This window comes from Pelophylax lessonae (genome assembly GCF_965119305.1).
Source record: "Pelophylax lessonae genome assembly, chromosome: 2".
Classification (NCBI taxonomy): Eukaryota; Metazoa; Chordata; class Amphibia; order Anura; family Ranidae; genus Pelophylax; species Pelophylax lessonae.
In genome coordinates this window covers 31,007,631-31,029,790 of record NC_138769.1, presented here as the reverse complement: position 1 = coordinate 31,029,790, position 22,160 = coordinate 31,007,631, and the positions used below count along the sequence as shown (strand labels likewise).

Genomic DNA, 22,160 nt, shown 5'->3' with positions numbered 1-22,160 from the left:
TAAAGCACAACTTTTTTTTTAAAGACCAAATCCATAATTTTTTGTCCCCTGGTGGTTTAGATAAAAAAGCAGCTAATGCTACACTTCTAACCTTCAATCCAGGGACATCTCCTGCAGTATCTCCTCTTTGCCACAAGATGTCCTCAGTCTTTCAGGTAGAATGGTGCTAGGACTACAATTCTAACCTTCAATCTAGAGATGTTCCCTGTAGTACCTCTTCTTTGACACATGATGTTCTCAGTCTTCTGGGTAAAATGGTGCTGGGACTACAACAATCCTAACCTTCAATCAAAGATGTCCCCTGCAGTATCTCTTCTTTGCCTCAATATGTCCTCAGTCTTCTGGGGTAGAATGGCGCTAGGGTTACAATTCTAACCTTCAAACTAGAGATGTCCTCTGCAGTACCTCTTCTTTGACACAAGATGTCCCCAGTCTTCTGGTTAGAATGGTGCTAGGACTAGAATGGTACTAGAACTACAATCTTAACTTTAAGTCTAGAGATGTCCCCTGCAGTATCTCTTCTTTGATACAAGATGTTCTCAGTCTTCTGGTTAGAATGGTGCTAGGACTAGAATGGTGCCAAAACTACAATCTTAACCTTCAGTCTAGAGATGTCCCCTGCAGTATCTCTTCTTTGACACAAGATGTCCCCAGTCTTCTGGTTAGAATGGTGCTAGGACTAGAATGGTGCCAAAACTACAATCTTAACCTTCAGTCTAGAGATGTCTCCTGCAGTATCTCTTCTTTGCTACAAAATGTCCTCAGTCTTCAAGGTAGAATGGTGCTAGGACTACATTCTTAACCTTCAATGGATGTCCCCTGCAGTCATCTTTGCCACAGGATGTCCTCAGTTCTCTGGGTAGAATGGTGCTAGGAGTAGAATCGTAACCTTTCAATCTAGAGATGTCCTCTGCAGTATCTCTTCTTTGCCACAATATGTCCTCAGTCTTCTGGGTAGAATGGTGCTAGGATTACAATTTCAACCTTCAAACTAGAGATGTCCTATGCAGTAACTCTTCTTTGGCACAAGATGTCCCCAGTCTTCTGGGTAGAATGGTGCTTGTACTAGAATGGTGCTAGAACTACAGTCTTAACCTTCAGTCTAGAGATGTCCCCTGCAGTATCTCTTCTTTGCTATGAGATGTCCTCAGTCTTCCAGGAAGAATGGTGCTAGGACTACAATCCTAACCTTCAAACTAGAGATGTCCTATGCAGTAACTCTTCTTTGGCACAAGATGTCCCCAGTCTTCTGGGTAGAATGGTGCTTGTACTAGAATGGTGCTAGAACTACAGTCTTAACCTTCAGTCTAGAGATGTCCCCTGCAGTATCTCTTCTTTGCTATGAGATGTCCTCAGTCTTCCAGGAAGAATGGTGCTAGGACTACAATCCTAACCTTCCATAGATGTCCCCTGCAGTATCTCTTACTTGCTTCAAGATGTCCTCAGTCTTCCAGGTAGAATGGTGCTAGGACTACATTCTTAACCTTCAATAGATGTCCCTTGCAGTCTTCTTTGCCACAAGATGTCTTCTGGGTAGAATGGTGCCTTCAGTCTAGAGATGTCCCCTGTCTCCTGTTCCCTGCAGTCTTCTTTGCCACAGGATGTCCTCAGTTCTCTGGGTGGAATGGCGCTAGGAGTACAATCTTAACCTTTAATCTAGAGCTGTCCTCTGCAGTATCTCTTCTTTGCCACAAGTTGACCCACGTCTTCTAGGTAGAATTGCACTAGGAGTACAATCCTAACCTTCACTCTATAAATGTCCTCTGCAGTATCTCGTCTTAGCCACAAGATGTCCTCTGTCTTCCGGGTAGAATGGCGATAGGACTACAATCCTAACCTTTAATCTAGAGATGTTCTCTGCATTATCTATTCTTTGCCACAAGATGTCCTCAGTCTTCCCAGTAGAATGGTGCTAGGACTACAATTCTAACTTTCAATCTAAAGATGTCCCTTGTAGCATTAAAAAAAGGGGGCTAAAGACTAGGTGAATACCACCTAGTAAAGGAGGGGTAAAGTACTCACTGACTCACCAATTAGGTATGGTAATTGCCTAAATAGGATACAAACAAAAAGAGAGAGGACAGCTGTATAGTACAAGCTGTGAAAGATAGGCAGTAAATTTACCCACGCAGGCAGTGTATTCTACAAAAAATGTATTGAAAAAATTATAAAATGATATGGGATATGATCCATTTGGAATAAATGCCTTCACCTTCCAACAATTGGACAAAAATATTCAAAATAACAATATTATGAGCAATCCGGGTGATAATCCAGTGTATAGGAACCAAGTTGCCTACTTGAAAATCAGCAAAAGTGTGTGGATCCAGTCTTATATTCAGTGCAGTTACTTGATTGCTGGTTCATTCCAGCACTTATGATAGAAGTAACTGCACTGAATATATGACTGGATCCACACACTTTTGCTGATTTTCAAGTAGGCAACTTGGTTCCTATACACTTGGTTATCACCCAGATTGCTTTTAATATTGTTATGTTTTTGTCTAATAGTTGGAAGGTGTAGGAATTTTTCCAAATGGATTTTTTTCCATAAAATGTTTACATTTTTCAATAAATATTTTGTACACTACACTGCGTGGATAAATCTACTGCTTATCTTTCACAGCTTGTACTATACAGCTGTCCTCTCTCTTTTTTTGTCCCCTTCAGTATCTCTTTGCTACAAGATGTCCTCAGTCTTCCAGGTAGAATGGTGCTAGGACTACAATCCTAACCTTCAATCTACAGATGTCCTCTGCATTATCTATTCTTTGCCACAAGATGTCCTCAGTCTTCCAGGTAGAATGGTGCTAGGACTACAATCCTAACCTTCAATCTACAGATGTCCTCTGCATTATCTATTCTTTGCCACAAGATGTCCTCAGTCTTCCAGGTAGAATGGTGCTAGGATTATAATTCTAACATTCCGTTTGGAGATGTCCCCTAAAGTACCTCTTCTTAGACACAAGATGTCCTCAGTCTTCCAGGTAGAATGGTGCTAGGACTACAATTCTAACCTTTAATCGATTTCCCCTGCAGTATATCTTCTTTGCCACAAGATGTCCTCAGTCTTCCAGGTAGAATGGTGCTAGGACTACAATCCTAACCTTCAATCTACAGATGTCCTCTGCATTATCTATTCTTTGCCACAAGATGTCCTCAGTCTTCCAGGTAGAATGGTGCTAGGACTACAATTCTAACCTTTAATAGATGTCTCCTGCATTGTCTCTTCTTTGCCACAAGATGTCCTCAGTCTTCCAGGTAGAATGGTATTAGGGCTACAATCCTAACCCTCAATCTACAGATGTCCTTTGCATTATCTCTTCTTTGCCACAAGATGTCCTCAGTCTTCCAGGTAGAATGATGCTAGGATTATAATTCTAACCTTCAGTCTAGAGATGTCCCCGGAAGTACCTCTTCTTTGACACAAGATGTCCTCAGTCTTCCAGGTAGAATGGTGCTAGGACTACAATCCTAACCTTCAATCTACAGATGTCCTCTGCATTATCTATTCTTTGCCACAAGATGTCCTCAGTCTTCCAGGTAGAATGGTGCTAGGATTATAATTCTAACATTCCGTTTGGAGATGTCCCCTGAAGTACCTCTTCTTAGACACAAGATGTCCTCAGTCTTCCAGGTAGAATGGTGCTAGGACTACAATTCTAACCTTTAATCGATTTCCCCTGCAGTATATCTTCTTTGCCACAAGATGTCCTCAGTCTTCCAGGTAGAATGGTGCTAGGACTACAATCCTAACCTTCAATCTACAGATGTCCTCTGCATTATCTATTCTTTGCCACAAGATGTCCTCAGTCTTCCAGGTAGAATGGTGCTAGGACTACAATTCTAACCTTTAATAGATGTCTCCTGCATTGTCTCTTCTTTGCCACAAGATGTCCTCAGTCTTCCAGGTAGAATGGTATTAGGGCTACAATCCTAACCCTCAATCTACAGATGTTCTTTGCATTATCTCTTCTTTGCCACAAGATGTCCTCAGTCTTCCAGGTAGAATGATGCTAGGATTATAATTCTAACCTTCAGTCTAGAGATGTCCCCGGAAGTACCTCTTCTTTGACACAAGATGTCCTCAGTCTTCCAGGTAGAATGGTGCTAGGACTACAATCCTAACCTTCAATCTACAGATGTCCTCTGCAGTATCTCTTCTTTGCCACAAGATGTCCTCAGTCTTCCAGGTAGAATGATGCTAGGATTATAATTCAATTTTAAAATCAATCTGTCCCCTGAAGTATCTCTTCTTTGCCACAAGATGTCCTCAGTCTTCCAGGTAGAATGGTATTAGGGCTACAATCCTAACCCTCAATCTACAGATGTCCTTTGCGTTATCTCTTCTTTGCCACAAGATGTCCTCAGTCTTCCAGGTAGAATGATGCTAGGATTATAATTCTAACCTTCAGTCTAGAGATGTCCCCGGAAGTACCTCTTCTTTGACACAAGATGTCCTCAGTCTTCCAGGTAGAATGGTGCTAGGACTACAATCCTAACCTTCAATCTACAGATGTCCTCTGCATTATCTATTCTTTGCCACAAGATGTCCTCAGTCTTCCAGGTAGAATGGTGCTAGGATTATAATTCTAGCATTCCGTTTGGAGATGTCCCCTGAAGTACCTCTTCTTTGACACAAGATGTCCTCAGTCTTCCAGGTAAAATGGTGCTGGGACTAGAATCTTAACCTTTAATCTAGAGATCTCCCCTGCAGTATCCCTTCTTTTTCTTAATATGTCCTCAGTCTTCTGTGTAGAATGGTGCTAGGACTACAATCATAACCTTTATTAGATGTCCTATGCAGTATCTCTTTTTTGCCACAAGATGTCCTCAGTCTTCCGGGTAGAATGGTGCCCAGTGTCAGTGAGCCCAGTAGACTGAGGAAAGACAGTGAGTTCAGGGTGTCATTGCCCTTCTATTAAGCATTGCTGCCTGCAATCACAGTGGATTAATACAGAGAGAACCTCTCTCTGTATCATCCAGGACCATACAACCTCAGTAGATGAAAAAGGACCCAGCACATCAGGTGACTGGTGGAGACACATCAGATAAAGGTAAATAAAGACAAAAAAAGGAAAAAGTAGAAGACTACTGAGGGGTGTATAAAAGGTTGGGGGGGGTAAAATAAATAAATAAAATAATGGTATACTTTTTTTAATCTCTTTCCAGATCATTATCTACCAAGGCGGGCAAGTTTTCACAACCGCAGCACAGTTCCAGGGCCGAGTCGGGTTTATGCAGACCATGCCGAACACCAATGCCTCCATATATATAAACAACACCCAGCTGTCAGATACGGGGACCTACCAATGCATGGTCAACAACTTCCCCGACCGGGCGCTACGTAACATTGGTGTGGTGGGATTTACCGTTTTAGGTAAGTTACAGAACTGGGCACTGTATTATAGGTTTCTGGTGTGACCTTATGTTACAGATAAAAAGCTTAGGGGCCCATTCACAATTCGTGACTACGCGTTTTACATGCATAAGTGAGATGCGGTACCATGGCCCCACAACCAAAGGGCTTTCAAGGCCACTTCTTATTGGTACTCCAGAAAAGGGATAAGGACTGGAGCACCACACTAGAATGCTGAAGTCCAAGCACTTATTACAGTGAGAGCTTCAAGCAGAATCTATATAATTTTCCTACATGTTTTGGGGGCTTAATGGGTAATCCCTTCATCAGGGCTTGCTAAATAGATGGAAAGTCTAAGGAGTGGACTTGTATGTGTAACAAGATCCAGTATAAGGCTTTATGCACATTAGATGGTTAGCCGCTCCTGGGTGCTGATGTGCAAAACCCCCTTCACTTTGCCCTGAGAGTCCCATGGGCTGTGTAAAAGCCGTCAATACGCGTGTATGGCTGAATGAGTACTGTGCTCGCTAAACACTGGTGGCTTCTGGATTGGCACCGATGCACTCATGTATGGCTCTTCTCCCTGAAAGCCAATATGGCACCCTTTAGGAGCAACATACATGTATGCGAGGGTAAACATAAATGCAGAAGTCACTGGTGTTCACCCAAGCTGGTACACATGCAGTCATTGACTTGTATCGGTGGTTATAGGCAGCCTTTGGCATTCACCGAAGCATTCACTTGTATTGGTGGTTATAGGCAGCCATTGGTATTCCCTCGAGCATTCACTTGTATTGGTGGTTATAAGCAGCTTTTGGCATTCACCTAAGCATTTGCTTCCATTGGTGGTTATAGGTAGCCATTGGCATTCACCTAAGCATTCACTTGTATTGGTAGTTGTACAAAGCCACCTGTATTTGTGGTTATAGGCAGTCATTGGCATGCCCCTAAGCATTCACTTGTATTGGTGGTTGTATGCAGCCATTGGTGTTCACCCGAGCATTCACTTGTATTGGTTGTTATACACAGCCTTTGGCATTCACCTAAGCATTCACTTGTATTGGTGGTTATACAGAGCCTTTGGCATTCACCTAAGCATTCACTTGTATTGGTGGTCATACGCAGCCTTTGGCATTCACCTAAGCATTCACTTCCGCTGGTGGTTATAGGTAGCCATTGGCATTCACCTAAGCATTCACTTGTATTGGCAGTTATACACAGCTATCTGTATTTATGGTTATAGGCAGCCATTTGCATGCATGCCCCTAAGCATTCACTTGTATTGGTGGTTGTACGCAGCCATTGGCATTCACCCGAGCATTCGCTTGTATTGGTTGTTCTAGGCAGCGATTGGTGTTCACCCAAGCATTCACTTGTATTGGTTGTTATAGGCAGCCATTGATGTTCACCCAAACATTCACTTGTATTGGTGGTTATATGCAGCCTTTGGCATTCACCTAAACATTGACTTGTATTAGTGGGTATAGGCAGCCATTGGCATTCACCCGAGCATTCTCTTGTATTGGTGGTTAAAGGCAGCCATTGGCATTCACCTGAGCATTGACTTATATTGGTGGTTATAGGCAGCCATTGGCATTCCCCCGAGCATTCACTTGTATTGGTGGTTATACGCAGCCTTTGGCATTCAGCTAAGCATTCACTTCCATTGGTGGTTTTTAGGTAGCTATTGGCATTCACCTAAGCATTCACTTGTATTAGTAGTTGTACACAGCCATATGTTTTTGTGGATATAGGCAGCCATTGGCATGCCCCTAAGCATTCACTTGTACTGGTGGTTATACGCAGCCATTGGCGTTCACCCGAGCATTCACTTGTATTGGTTGTTATAGGCAGCCATTAATGTTAACCCGAACATTCACTTGTATTGGTGGTTATACGCAGCCTTTGGCATTCACCTAAGCATTCACTTGTATTGGTGGTTATAGGCAGCCTTTGGCATTCACCTAAGCATTCACTTGTATTGGTGGTTATAGGCAGCCATTGGCATTCACCTAAGAATTCACTTGTATTGGTGGTTGTATGCAGCCATTGGCGTTCACCTGAGCATTCACTTGCATTGGTACTTGTATGCATCCATTGGCATTCACCTAACCATTTACTTGTATTGGTGGTTGTATGCAGCCTTTGGCATTCACCTAAGCATTCACTTGTATTGGTGGTTATAGGCAGCCATTGGCATTCACCTAAGAATTCACTTGTATTGGTGGTTGTATGCAGCCATTGGCGTTCACCTGAGCATTCACTTGCATTGGTACTTGTATGCATCCATTGGCATTCACCTAACCATTTACTTGTATTGGTGGTTGTATGCAGCCATTGGCGTTCACCCGACCATTCACTTGTATTGGCAGTTGTACGTGGCACATGCGGCTCCCTGGTCTCTAAGTATCCTTGTGCATCAGGCTATACTAATATTGAGTTAGGGAAAAAGGTTAAAACGGAGCTTGACAGTTTCATTCATCCCCGATATTACAGACCATTCTTCTTCTGCTGCTGTGACTGATAGTTCCAGCTCTCGTACTGTACTAGGGTTGTGTCTTACTCTCCTCTTGTCCATCCACAGAACACCTGGTATCCTCAGAACAAAATACAGGGTGTTTTGTGAATGGATAAGGGGAGGGAAAGATCCTAGTACAGCTGTGTGTAATATCTGAGATGAATGAAACTGTCATTTCTATAGTAACCAGAAAGACTATGGACTAAATATGCTTCAATTGCCAGGAATACATACCTGAATAGAATGTTTTATGGGCTTAGTATTGTTGTAACACTTTAAGGGACTGCCATACTTTTATTTCCTGGAATGTGTTTTACTGGTTTAATTGGTGTCTTTGCCCCCTCCCAGTGCCTCCCTCAGATCCCATTTGCAACATTCAGGGCTCCCTGGACATTGGAAGTGACATTACTCTATCATGCAGCTCAGAGGAGGGAATTCCAAGACCCACTTACCTGTGGGAGAAGGTGGAAGGTCCTATTCTCCCGGCCTCTATAACGCAAGGTGAGCAAACTAAAATCACTGCAGCCTATCCATTCACCATAGACCAGTGACATCACTGAGAATGCAGCCTATCCATTCACTCGAGACCAGTGACATCACTGAGAATGCAGCCAATCCATTCACTAGAGACCGGTGACATCACTGAGAATGCAGCCTATCCATTCACTAGAGACCAGTGACATCACTGAGAATGCAGCCAATCCATTCACTAGAGACCGGTGACATCACTGAGAATGCAGCCTATCCATTCACTATAGACCAGTGACATCACTGAGAATGCAGCCTATCTATTCACTAGAGACCAGTGACATCACTGAGAATGCAGCCTATCCGTTCACTAGAGATCGGTGACATCACTGAGAATGCAGCCTATCCATTCACTAGAGATCGGTGACATCACTGAGAATGCAGCCTATCCATTCACTAGAGACCGGTGACATCACTGAGAATGCAGCCTATCCATTCACTAGAGACCGGTGACATCACTGAGAATGCAGCCTATCCATTTACTAGAGACCGGTGACGTCACTGAGAATACAGCCTATCCATTCATTAGAGACCAGTGACATCACTGAGAATTCAGCCCGATCATTCTAGCCTCCTATTAGTGAATAGGGTGATATATAAGGACTGTCTTTGCCTATCCTGGAATATTTTGCCTTATATGTATGGCCAGTCATGCAGCTTTTTATTTTTCGCCTGGTTCCAGTTGTCTGGAATTTGCTGACAGAGATTTAGCTTGCGCGGCGTAAAATGAATGAGTATAAGCGAATCATAAATCATCCGTGAGACGCGGTGTGTAATGACTTCGCGTGACGTTATTTATTTCCTAGTGGACCTTATGATTTAAGCGTCTCCTTTTTGCCAATAGATATGACGGAGATTGAATAATTGGCTTTCACTTGTTACTGGCAGCTCTTTCTTTTAATTGACCAACTCGGCGGAAAATGCGGGGAGAAATATATTTCCGTTTTATGGCCAGTCCTCTATTATCACATTGTCATCTACCAAATTGTAATATTAACTAGAGAATTAATATTTCATTGATTTAAAGAAAAATAATAAAATCTTCTTGTTTAATATTTTAAAGGAAACGCGCCAGGGAAAGAAATACATAAGCTGTAGTTGTCTTCCTTGAAAAATGCTAAATATCTGACTGCCATGCTGGGCTGCAAGGCCAGTGACTTAAAAAAAAATTAAAGTTGAACTCCAGGCAAAGAGCTAGATACGTAGATGACATACATTATATTGTCAAAAGTATTGGGACGCCTGCCTTTACACCAACATGAACTTTAATGGCATCCCAGCCTTAGTCCGTAGGGTTCAATATTGAGTTGGCCCACCCTTTGCAGTTATAACAGCTTCAAATCTTCTGGGAAGGCTGTCCACAAGGTTTAGGAGTGTGTCTATGGGAATGTTTGACCATTCTTCCAGAAGGGCATTGGTGAGATCAGGCACTGATGTTGGAGAGAAGGCCTGGCTTGCAGTCTCCGCTCTAAATTATCCCAAAGGTGTTCTATTGGGTTGAGGTCAGTCAAGTTCCTCCACTCCAAACTCCCTCATCCATGTCTTTATGACCTTGCTTTGTGCACTGGTACAAATCATTTGGTGGAGGGGGGATTATGGTGTGGGGTTGTTTTTCAGGGGTTGAGCTTGGCCCCTTAGTTCCAGGGAAGGGAATTCTTAAGGTGTCAGCATACCAAGACATTTTTGACAATTTCATGCTCCCAACTTTGTGGGAATAGTTTGGGGATGGCCCCTTCCTGTTCCAACATGACTGCACACCAGTGCACAAAGCAAGATTCATAAAGACATGGATGAGCGAATTTGGGGTGGAGGAACTTGACTGGCCAGCACAGAGGCCTGACCTCAACCCAATAGAACACATGAATTAGAGCAGAGACTGCGAGCCAGGCCTTCTCGTCCAACATCCTACCTGACTTCACAAATACGCTTCTGGAAGAATGATCAAACATTCCCATAGACACACTCCTAAACCTTGTGGAAAGCCTTCCCAGAAAAGTTGCAGCTGTTATAGCTGCAAAGGGTTGGCCAACTCAATATTGAATACCATTAAAGTCTATGTGAGTGTAAAGGCAGGCGTCCCGATACTTTTGACAATATAATGTACATAAAAATGAGCTGAATTATGTGTTGCTCCTTGGGAGCCAGCATGGGGGGGGGGGGGGGGCGAGTGCGCGTTGCCGATTCCCTAGCGGAGAAACTGATCTGCGAGGCCAGCGGTGTTGTAAACACGGCAGACCGTTGTTCTCCTATTTAGGAACACAGATCTGTGTTGATCCAAAAAGCTCACCCCCTCACAGTTAGAAAGCACATCATAGGGACACATTTAACCCTTTGATTGCCCCTGGGTTAACCCCTTCCCTGCCAGTGTCATTATTACAGTAACAGTGCATATTTTTAGCACTGATTACTGTAGTAATGTCACCGGTCCCCCCCAAAAGTGTCAAAAATGTCAGTTAGGTGTCCGATCTGACCGCCGCAATGTCGCAGTCCCGCTAAAAATCGCAGATCGCCGCCATTACTAGCAAAAAAAATATATACAAATGACATAAATCTTTCCCCTAGTTTGTAGATAACTTTTGCGCAAACCAATCAAAATTTGCTTATTGGGATTTTTTTTTACCCAAAATATGTAGCAGAAAACTAATTGGCCTAAAATGATGGGGGGGGGGGGGGGAAGGGTGAATGTTTTATAGCAGAAAGTGAAATATATATATATATATATATATATATATATATATATATATATATATATATATATATATATATATATATATATATATTTTTTTTTTTTCCAGAATTGTTGCTCTTTTTTTGTTTATAGCGCAAAAAATAAAAATCGCACACATGATCAAATACCACCACAATAAAGCTCTATTTGTGGGGAAATAAAGTACATACATTTTATTTGTGTACAGCGTTGCACGACTGCACAATTGCCAGTGAAAATATTGCAGTGCCGAATCGCAAAAAGTGGCCTGGTCATTAATGGGGTAAAACCTTCCGGTCCAGAAGTGGTTAAATAACATGTCTGGGGATGCCCTGACCTTGCCTTGCGAAGTGCGCATCTGTATAAAAACTTATACAGCAACACAGAAATTTACTAAGAAATAATTGCTGGTATAATTACAGCTCCCCGCCTCTTCGTTATGTTTGTAAACAAAGCAGCTGGGAAGTCCCTTCATCTCTACCAGATCCTTATCCTAGATGAGGGTCTGATATAGATGTTATTGGGACACACACACACACAAAAAAAATGGCATAGGGTTGACCCCCCTCCAATTCGTACCAGGCCCTTTTTTTTTTCTTTTTTTTTTACGACTTTAATTATATATCTACATAACAGAATAATCAGATGAAAAAAGTTTATCTTTGAAGCAAGTAAATCACAGCTCCAAACAGCTGCCACGCCGAATCATTTTAGGCGGATTGCCAAAAAACAGCATATGTCAGCTATAAAAAGAGGTCTGTCAATTAGCATTTTCTTATATAGGATTTTACAGCAACATGAAGCAACCAAGAGAGTCCCAAAAAGGCCAGAGTGTGTATTACAAGTGTAACAATAAAATAAATAAATAAATAAAATAATTTTATATGTTAGGCAGATTACTGTATGTTTAACCCATCCATGACCAGAGATTGATGAAGCCAAGATGCTTCAACAAGATTTGGTAGTGTCAGTATACATCAGTTCCTTTGATAATTTCTCTTATTTCTCTTAAATATTTTCTCTATCTATTTTAAATGTTTCTTTAACACAAATAAGGATTTTATTTCATACATGGTTTTAATTAATACTGCACTTTTTTTTTCACTTTTTTTTACTGTGCTTTTTTTGTTTTAAGCTGACAACGGCCAAAATATGTACATTTTTTTTATTAATATTTATGTACACAATAGTTTTTCATAAACTGTTTTACCTTTTGAAATTATTATTATTAATATTATTAATATATAAACTTATATACACAATCTATATATATACATATATTTATTTATTCATGTCATTTATATGTTTATTTTTACACATTGGAGCCTATTTAAAAAGATAAAAAGATTAGCTGGCTATGATTTCCTTTTCCATTCTGTTATAAACTGACAAAGTAATATGTGATTTTTTTTTTTTTTTTTTTTATTCACTATTATTCTGCACAAAGTTTTTCTTTAAATCTTTTAACTTTGTAAATCAATGTTGATATATATATATATATTATAGCCAACTAATCTTTTTATCTTTCGAAATAGTCCCCAATGTGTAAAAAATGAATAAAATAAATAAATTATATATATATATATATATATATATATATATATATATATATATATATATATATATATATATATATATGTATATATATATATATATATATATATATATATATATATATATATATATATATATATATAATTTATTTATTTTATTCATTTTTTACACATTGGGGACTATTTCGAAAGATAAAAAGATTAGTTGGCTATAATTGCCTTTTACCATTTTGTTATGAACTGACAAATGGCCCAAATATGTGATTTTTTTTTTAATAATAATAATATGATTATTATTATTTTACACAACTTTTTTTATTATATTTTGTAACTTATTATATATATATATATATATATATATATATATATATATATATATGTGAATATATATAATACATATATACATATATATATTTATTTATATGAAATTTCATTCAACCAAGTACCCACTGGGTGGGCACCTAAGTAGAGATTTCTTTTGGTGATATTTAACCATCACTGGTTTTTTTTTTTTTTTTTGCAGTTTTGTAGCTATCACATCAACTTTTTTTTATTATATTCTTATTATATTCTGTAACTTCTTATATATATATATATATATATATATATATATATATATATATATATGTGTGTGTGTGTGTATATATATATATATATATATATATATATATATATATATATGTGTGTGTGTGTGTGTGTAAATAAATATATATATATATATATATATATATATATATATATATATATATATATATATATATATATTTTTTTTTTTTTTTTTATTTATTTATATGAAATGTCATTCAACCAAGTACCCACTGGGTGGGCACCTAAGAAGTAGAGATTTCTTTTGGTGATATTTAACCATCACTGTTTTTTTTTTTTTTTTTTTTGCAGTTTTGTAGCTATCACATCAACTTTTTTTTATTACATTCTTATTATATTCTGTAACTTCTTATATATATATATATATATATATATATATATATATATATATATATATATATATATATATGTGTGTGTGTGTGTGTGTGTGTGTGTAAATATATATATATATATATATATATATATATATATATATATATATTTTTTTTTTTTTTTTATTTATTTATATGACATTTCATTCAACCAAGTACCCACTGGGCACCTAAGTAGAGCTTTCTTTTGGTGATATTTAACCATCACTGGGTTTTTTTATTTTTTGCAGTTTTGTAGCTATCACATCTAAGAAGATGTAAGCTGCAATATAATAAATGTTTGCTTTTGGGTTTAATACCGTTTTACATTTAAGACAAGCACTAAAATCGAATAAAGTAACTACCCTAATTATACCCATCACACACACACCATGTTGAATAAATAAAATAAACGGAGCAGATTGTTTTTTTTTTTGTTTTTTTGTGTTTTATTTCTTAGTAATTTATATAAAAATTGAATTATTCAAAATCCCTCCACTCATCCCTAACAGACACGTGGGGACAGAGAGCAGAGTAAGTGACTGCTAGTGGATCCCTTTTTGACTGCTACTGTCATTCACTCTTGTTGTTCTTTACAGACCAGTTTCAAGGAACTGTCCTCCTGAAGAACATCAGCACTGCAACCTCAGGAAGATATCAGTGTGTATCATCTAATCTTATGGGAACCAGAACCTGCCTTCTAGACCTGCAAGTCGTGGCACGTAAGTTCACGTAACATCTCTGAAAACTCCAGTAATTACATACTGCCAGGATGCGGCAGGTTCTCTCTAAAGCCCACATTCGACCCAGTTATATCCGCAGTGTTCCATGCCCCTCCTTCATCCAAGGCAGTTGCTGCAGAATTCCCTGGTATGAAGGAGCATGTGACCTGCTCAGATGATATGATGCTCAGGTCTGGTGACCAATCATTAGGTTTAAACAATATGACATGATGGAAGGGGTGATGCCATCACTCTGTACGCTCTCTCAGCAACCGTCCTTGGGAATTTGTAGTGGCTGCGATGTAGGAAGGAGCAGTGGAGGGGTGATGTGAGGATGAGTAGAACTGGGTCTGTGGGATTGGAGATCCTGTCACTTTGCCCTGAATGGGGTAGGTGACAGGTTCTCTTTAACATCACATTCCTTTATAGATCTTTATATGTATATATAAACTTCAAACTGCTTCTAGATTTTATTAAAAGCTCTGACACTAAAACATGGGTCAAAAAGTCCTGGAATGGTCTTAGGACTAGAATTTCCAAACTTGACTTCCTCCACTGATGGGAGACTCTTGGAGTTGCCCTTGAAGACTGGCTGAGAGCCGGTTCACATAGGGGCGACCCGACTTGCCGGGGCGACCTGTGAAGTCGCGGTGCACAGCGCGCACCGCGACCTCGGAGCAGCATGCACGGACTTCATATCATTGAAGTCAATGCAGGTCGCTCCAGGTCGCCCCAAAGTAGTACAGGACCCTTTTTCTAAGTCGGAGCGACTTGTGTCGCTCCTATTAGAACGGGTCCTGTGCTAATCTATGGCAGGTGACCCACGGCGACTTGTCAGGCGACCAGGTCGCCTGACAAGTCGCCCCAGTGTCAACCGGCTCTCACATTCTGGTATATTATGATAACCTTGCATGTGTTTGTGTCCTCAGCTAAGCACCAGAGCGTGGGCCTCATTGCTGGAGCCATTGCCGGAGGAATCTTGGTGCTGGTTATCTGCATCGTGGTGGTAGCTGTGGGTCTGGTCTACTGGAGGAACAAACACAAAGAGGAAGAAGATGAAATCCCCAATGAGATAAGGTAACAAACTCTTATCCATCTGCGTTCTCTGATGTGTCAGAGTTTTTTTTCAACACAGTATAACCATAGATGTTGTAAAGGAATCAAAAAGCCCATCAACCAAGTCATTGCGTAGTACAGTAATGCCTTCTTAGATCCGAAGGTATTCATATACCGTATCTCCTTCCATCACATATCCCAAAAATAAGAGGATTATTCCTTATTTCAGAGCCATGCAAATCATTCCTTTTTTCAGTAAGTCATCTTCGAGAAGATTTTCACCTGTCCATGATGCTTGTGGTTCCATATTCTGTTTATTGTATTTCATCTATTAGTGCCTTGAATGGTGCATTGGGTTTTTAACGCCAGGGAACCAGAACTGGTAGTTCTTAGCCAAAGCAAGTTGTCTCTCATGGCCTCCTAGAGTCCTAACCTCATTCTAATCCATAGGCTGAACACAATACTATAACACCTAAAGTAACCTTAAAGTGGAACCTTAGTCAGAAAATAAGTCCTTCTAGATCAGTGGTTCTTAACCTTGTTGGAGGTACTGAACCCCCCCAGTTTCATATGCGCATTCACCAAACCCTTCTTAATTGGAAAAATTAAATGTGATTTTTTCAAATTCAAAACATAGGTATATATTTAGGTATATATTTATACATAGGTGCACAAAATGAACAAAACCATTAAAGAACAATACCATTAAGAACAAAGAACAAAACCATTAAAACATGATTTTCACACAAAAACAAAAACATAATAATGAATAGTTACTGCCGCTCTCAAGGTATGCCCTCCCAACCCCCCCCCAAGTGTGTGCCCCCTTGACACCCCATGGTATGCCCTCCCACCCCCCCTCCACTGTGTGCCCTCCTGATACCCCATGGTATGCCCTCCCACCCCCCCTCCAGTGTGTGTTCCCTCCTGATTCCCCATGGTATGCCCTCCCAATCCCCCCCCCCAGTGTGTGCCCTCCGGGCTCCTCTAGTGTGTGCCCTCCCAACCACTGATGTGTGCCCTCCTGACACCCAGTGTGTGGCCTCCTGACTCTCCACTGGTGTGTGCCCTCACTACCCACCCCCACAGTGTGTGTCCTCCTGACCCTCCCCCCCGTGTATGCCCTTCCAAGTGTTGGGAGGGCATACCATGGGGTGTCAGGAGGGCACACACTGGGGGGGGGGGGGTTGGGAGGGCATACCATGGGGTGTCAGGAGGGCACACACTGGGGGGGGGGTTGGGAGGGCATACCATGGGGTGTCAGGAGGGCACACACAGGTACATCCCCATTCCGCCCACTCAAGCAGCAAGCAGCCTGCAGGAGATAGGCTGGAAACCTGCTGGGGGAGGTACAGGGGGCGGAGCGTCAAGTGTCTATGTGTAACGGCTGTGAGTTGTCCCGACCGCAGCTCTGATTTCCCGGGGTGCGCTCGGCCTCACAATCAGTAATATTTTCTCGGGGGGAGCAATTGCCCCGTTGCCCCCCCCCCGCCGAACCCACGAGACTGACTCACGGAACCCCTGGGGTTCGATCGAACCCAGGTTAAGAACCAATGTTCTAGATGACTTCAGGCTGCCCTCTTTTTGCAGGTATATCTATGTAAAACATTAAAAATGTGCATCTATACTGCGTAAAATCCACTAATATACTGTCTCACTCTGCACATGCTCAGTTGCTTTCTATTTTTAGGAATTTTTAAGCACTGCTGAATTTGTAAAGCTCAATCTGCTAACAGTCCTAAAGCAGAATTAAAACCTCCTGTCCTTTACAACCAAGGAAGCTGCTTCTGTTTAATCTGCAACTGCCTTGGTGCTGCACACGAGACACCGGCCATTTGATGGTTAGACAATTTGGTTTAGGACACCTAGCAAATATGACAGTTATCAATCCCGGCATTCCAGAAATGTAATTGTTTTTTTGAAATTGTTAAATTGATGGGTTTAGTTCCACTTTATGATTTATTGCTGGGGCTCTGGGCTTCAGCAAAATGACAGCCTCCAGCAAGAAGAAACAGGAGCAATGCTGAAGGCAATTTACAGCACACACTAATTTTTGTAGCCTAATTAATAATGTGGAATGTGTGCTTCTTGCTAAAGAACATTCTTTTTTTTTCAAGTTGTTATGAGTAAAGTTCCTCTTTAAGCATTAACCTAGACATGTGCAATTTTTTTCGTTATCAAAATTACCAAATTATCCAAATTTGAAAATGAATTTGGCACCAGTTCTCAAAAAAGATATCAGGGAACTGGAGAAAGTGCAGAGAAGAGCAACCAAACTGATAAGAGGCATGGAGGACCTCAGCTATGAGGAAAGATTAGAGGAACTGAATTCATTCTCTCTTGAGAAGAGGAGATTAAGGGGGGATATGATCACCATGAATAAATACATAAGGGGTCCATATAGTGAACTTGGGGTTGAGTTGTTTCATTTTAAGGTCATCATAGAGGACAAGGGGGCACTCTTTATGTCTAGAGGAAAACAGATTTAGTCTCCAAATACAGAAAGGTTTCTTCACCGTAAGAGCTGTGAAAATGTGGAATAGACTCCCTCCAGAGGTGGTTCTGGCTACCTCACTAAAAGGCCTGGATTCTTTCCTAGGTGTACATAATATAACTGGGTACTAATATTTATAGCTAAGTTGATCCAGGGAATATCCGATTACTTCTCAGCAAATTGGATCATGCCTTGCTGGGGGTTTTTCGCCTTCCTCTGGATCAACTGTGGGTATAGGATTGTGTATATGGGATTATATGGTTGGGTTTTCATTACTGGTTTTTGACTTTTTATTGGTTGAGCCAGATGGACTATTGTCTTTTTTCAACCTGACTATGTAACTATGTAATTCAAAATGGAAACATATTGCAATAAATACAGTAAGGTATAGTAAAATAAGCCTACTTTGGCTGCTTAAAGCGGAGTTGCGGCCTCAAAAAATTGTTTTCGATAAAAAATACCCCCGGGACATGTCTTGTCCAGCGCTGCCATCTCAGGTGGGGGCAGCTGAAGCCGGAGCGTTCTCTTCGGTGTCCTCTTTGGTGACGTCGGAGTACCAGAGTGTCCTGCACCGGCCCTGCTCGTCACTTCCGGTGCAGGCGCGTCATCCCTGCAGGGGAATAACTCTTCTGAGCCGGAAGTGATGAGCAGGGCCGGTGCAGGCGCATTGACTCTTGGGAGAGATGGCGCTCATCTCCCAGGAGTCAATGCAAGCAGGAAGAGACAGTGCGGGCCGTGGTGAAGAGGGAGGAAGAGGAAGGAAGGTAAGTATATTTTCTTTAATAAGAAGGTAAGTAAATGAAAAAAAAAAAAAATTAAATCATCCAATTCTTTTTCAGCGACAGTACAGCAAGCGGATCATGTAAAGTTGATTTTGAGGTCGGAACTCCGCTTTAATAGAATTGAATTGATAACAGTAGAATAAAACAGAATAGAATAGAATAAAACAAAATATAATAGAATAAAACAGAATTAAATATAATAAAACAAAATTTGAATTTTAAATCGATTTGAAAATAACGAATGTACAAAACAAATCTGAAAATATACAAAATAAATTCTGAGTGCTTTAAAATTTGAGGGCCAGCGATAAACCGCCTTTTTTTCTCATTGAGCTTACGTAACATATCATCTTTACTCCTTTGTTTTATATGCTCTTCATTATTCTTTTAGATTACTATGTTCGTTTTCTACTTTCTTTGTAAATAAATAGGACCTTTGCATCTTTGAGCATTGTGTTTGTTTTTATAGTTATTATTGTTATTATATCACCATTAATATTAGAGCTTTGATCGACTAGCTAGCTATAGGAACAGAGAAGATAGTACATATTTGTATTAGGGTCTTTAGGTGAGACAACTATCCTTTACTAATGAGCAGAGTTTTTGGTTTGACCTAAAATTTGTCAAATATAGCTTCCAATTTCACCATATTTCTGCTTAGTTGAAGTTGGGTTGAAAAAATAAATCTACCTTCATGAAAAATAACCATTTTTCTTAGATTTTGAAAATTTTGCCAAAATTTTGGCAAAAATGGTCAATTTTGCTCTTCCTTATGGCTTTTTTGTTTCACCTTCAGCTTGGATGCTGAACTAACCTGCCTGCTCATTTTTCATATTTACTGTCTTTTTCCCTTTTTGTCTTTCCAGAGAGGATGACCTTCCTCCCAAGTGCACGCCGTCTACCAAAGTCTTTCACCCAGATGCCTCTTCCTCCGAGCATGACACACTGACATCAGCCACCAACACCAATACCTTCAACGGTCACTACTGGAGCAACTCCAAGTCCAACTACACCACCGGCTCATACGTCACCTACAACTGCAATGGTTGCCGCCACTCCACTTCTCGCTCTGTCACAGGTCAACCCAGGCCAATGTACGCAAACGGAGGACAGCCCTCTTCAGGTCCCCCAAAGACATTGATAGTCACAGCTAACACAGCCCCTTCACCTAAGACTGGTGCTAGGAGCAACGGCACAGTCGGCAGAAAAGCGAAGCCTCCTCAAACTAGGTCTTACGCCGTCAGCCAGGCCACGTTGGAGAGAATAGGTGCCGTCCCGGTAATGATTCCGGCACAGAGCAGAGCTGGGTCGCTAGTATAGAAAAAAAAAAAAAAGCGTAGCGCTACAAGGGGCAACAAAAGCTGCGTTAGCATGTGGGATGACAGTAATTCATCCCTGCTCCTCTGTTATTTCCTTTCATCCAGGCAGTCATGAAATGCACTGGACCCAGCCAGTCCTTTTTTCTCGAGAGAGAAGACAAAACCCTGGGACAAGGATTAAACAGGGGAAGTGTGGACAGTTTGCCGAGATTAAAACTTGTCCTTGCAGTGCCAAGCACAGCCCCAGGGCTTCCAACGCAGAATAGCATATGTGCCTCCCTTTCTCTCGATCATTAGTTCTGTTCACACCTATTTTTCTTTTTTCTAATATTTGCTACGTGTGGAAACCATCTTGCTTTGTCGTTCCATGACGATGGTGCTACGAAGCTCCCACCGACACACAAACCATACCTGCAATCACCAGCTAAAAGTTACCACCACAAACCCACCCATAGCTATTTTTTTTTCTCCCCACTCAAGCACTTTATCCCCATCTTAGGGAAACAATATTTTTGAAATGTATACTTTACTGGCCCACGGGATGTCATACACACATAGAGAACCTAAAATACAAACTTTGTCATCGGAATTTCTGAAATGTTGACGTTGGTTCTTCAAATATTCTTGGTTCTTTAGGGGTGTAGGTGTAGCACCTGTATTGTATTGTTTGACAAATGTCACTTTCTATGGTACATTAACACTGTTTTTTTTTTGTTCTACCATTATGTCTATTTTTTAGTAGAGGCTGTTGAGCAGTAATCATCCCTTCTGGCTTGACATTTTGAAAATTTGTATCCTGATTGTTATGCTCTTTCCACCCTATTTTGCCACAAGTTTTCCCCGATTTGTTTTTGCATATTTCTGTTTTGTATTTTTGTTTCATCCCATGATGGCTTTGGCTTGACTCGCGCAACCAGAAAGTCTTCTGCTGGTGGTTTAAACCATGCTGGTGTTTTTGGTTCTACCACAGGTGGAGGACCATAAATTGTCAATCAGGACAGGAGCCTGAAAAACCATAATGCAATTTATTCTTTAGCTTTACCGTAGCCACAATTGTGTTGATACAATGACGTACCTCTTGTCCAGAGGATAAACCGTACTCATTTTCAGGTAATCTGGCTAAACCAAATTTGAAGGAGTTCAAAAACATTCTGGAACCAGTAAAATAAAGCTTTTTGATTACATCCTTACCAAACAACAGTCACCCGTAGTCAGGGGATCAATGTGTTCTTGACCTCTACAATCCAGTCGCTTCACCCTAAGGGCTGTCATTACTCACCACCTCTTCTAATTGGACCTCAGTATTTTCTCTCTCCATCCAAGTTGCACCTGGAAAGGAAGAATTTCCATCAGACACCATTAAAGCATTTGACATTTGTTAGAAATACTCAATGTTTATGTGCCTGAAAAATTATCTTTGTTAAATATCTCAACTCGAATTTTGTTTGCCAATATGGAAGCTGCAAAACTTTTTAATACTTTAAATGCTGTCAGAAATAATGTGGAATTGGAGTCACTCTCAGGCCAGAAGGTTGGCTGGTTGGCTCCAGCTCTACAACCCTCACCTTTACTGCTCCCGTGCTTGTAGAGGCTCTCGACATCCCCCACCGCATGGTACTCTCTTGAATATTAAAGATCACTAGCACACCTTGTTCTTTTATCTTGTCTGGTTGATGGATATTATAAACGGTTTTCCACTTCAATCCAAAGAAACCTTGGAGTATTTTATGTAGAAACCTGGACCTAGATATTTAATTCAACTTGGCATTGCTAAGCAGAAATGTGCATTTCCTTATGATACGTTTTTCTGACAAAAATGTCATCTTCAGAGATGTATATGAATCTCCGAATAGACATAATGATGAGAATCTCCGAATAGACATAGTGATGAGAATCTCTGAATAGACATAGTGATGAGAATCTCCGAATAGACATAGTGATGAGAATCTCCGAATAGACAGAGTGATGAGAATCTCCGAATAGACATAGTGATGAGAATCTCCGAATAGACATAGTGATGAGAATCTCCGAATAGACATAGTGATGAGAATCTCCTAAATATACATAGTGATGAATGTTAACAAATATGAAAAAAATTATAATGAAATTAACATAGGCATTCATGAATCATTTCATTAGTTTCATTCAGATGTTATTACATGATGA

At 40.5% G+C, this 22,160-nt stretch overlaps 1 protein-coding gene across 1 annotated transcript in view; it reads left to right on the top strand.

Annotated features, from left to right (window-relative positions):
* Positions 1 to 21,445, top strand: part of IGSF11 (immunoglobulin superfamily member 11) — a 428,210-nt gene extending 406,765 nt beyond the window's left edge. Inside the window, exons 3-7 of the mRNA XM_082246294.1 lie at positions 5,173 to 5,380; positions 8,226 to 8,378; positions 14,221 to 14,343; positions 15,273 to 15,420; positions 19,542 to 21,445. Of these exons, the coding sequence (XP_082102420.1) occupies positions 5,173 to 5,380; positions 8,226 to 8,378; positions 14,221 to 14,343; positions 15,273 to 15,420; positions 19,542 to 19,995 (1,086 nt within the window). The 3' untranslated portion in view covers positions 19,996 to 21,445. The remainder of the gene's footprint in view (positions 1 to 5,172; positions 5,381 to 8,225; positions 8,379 to 14,220; positions 14,344 to 15,272; positions 15,421 to 19,541) is intronic.
* The last annotated feature ends 715 nt before the right edge of the window (positions 21,446 to 22,160 follow it).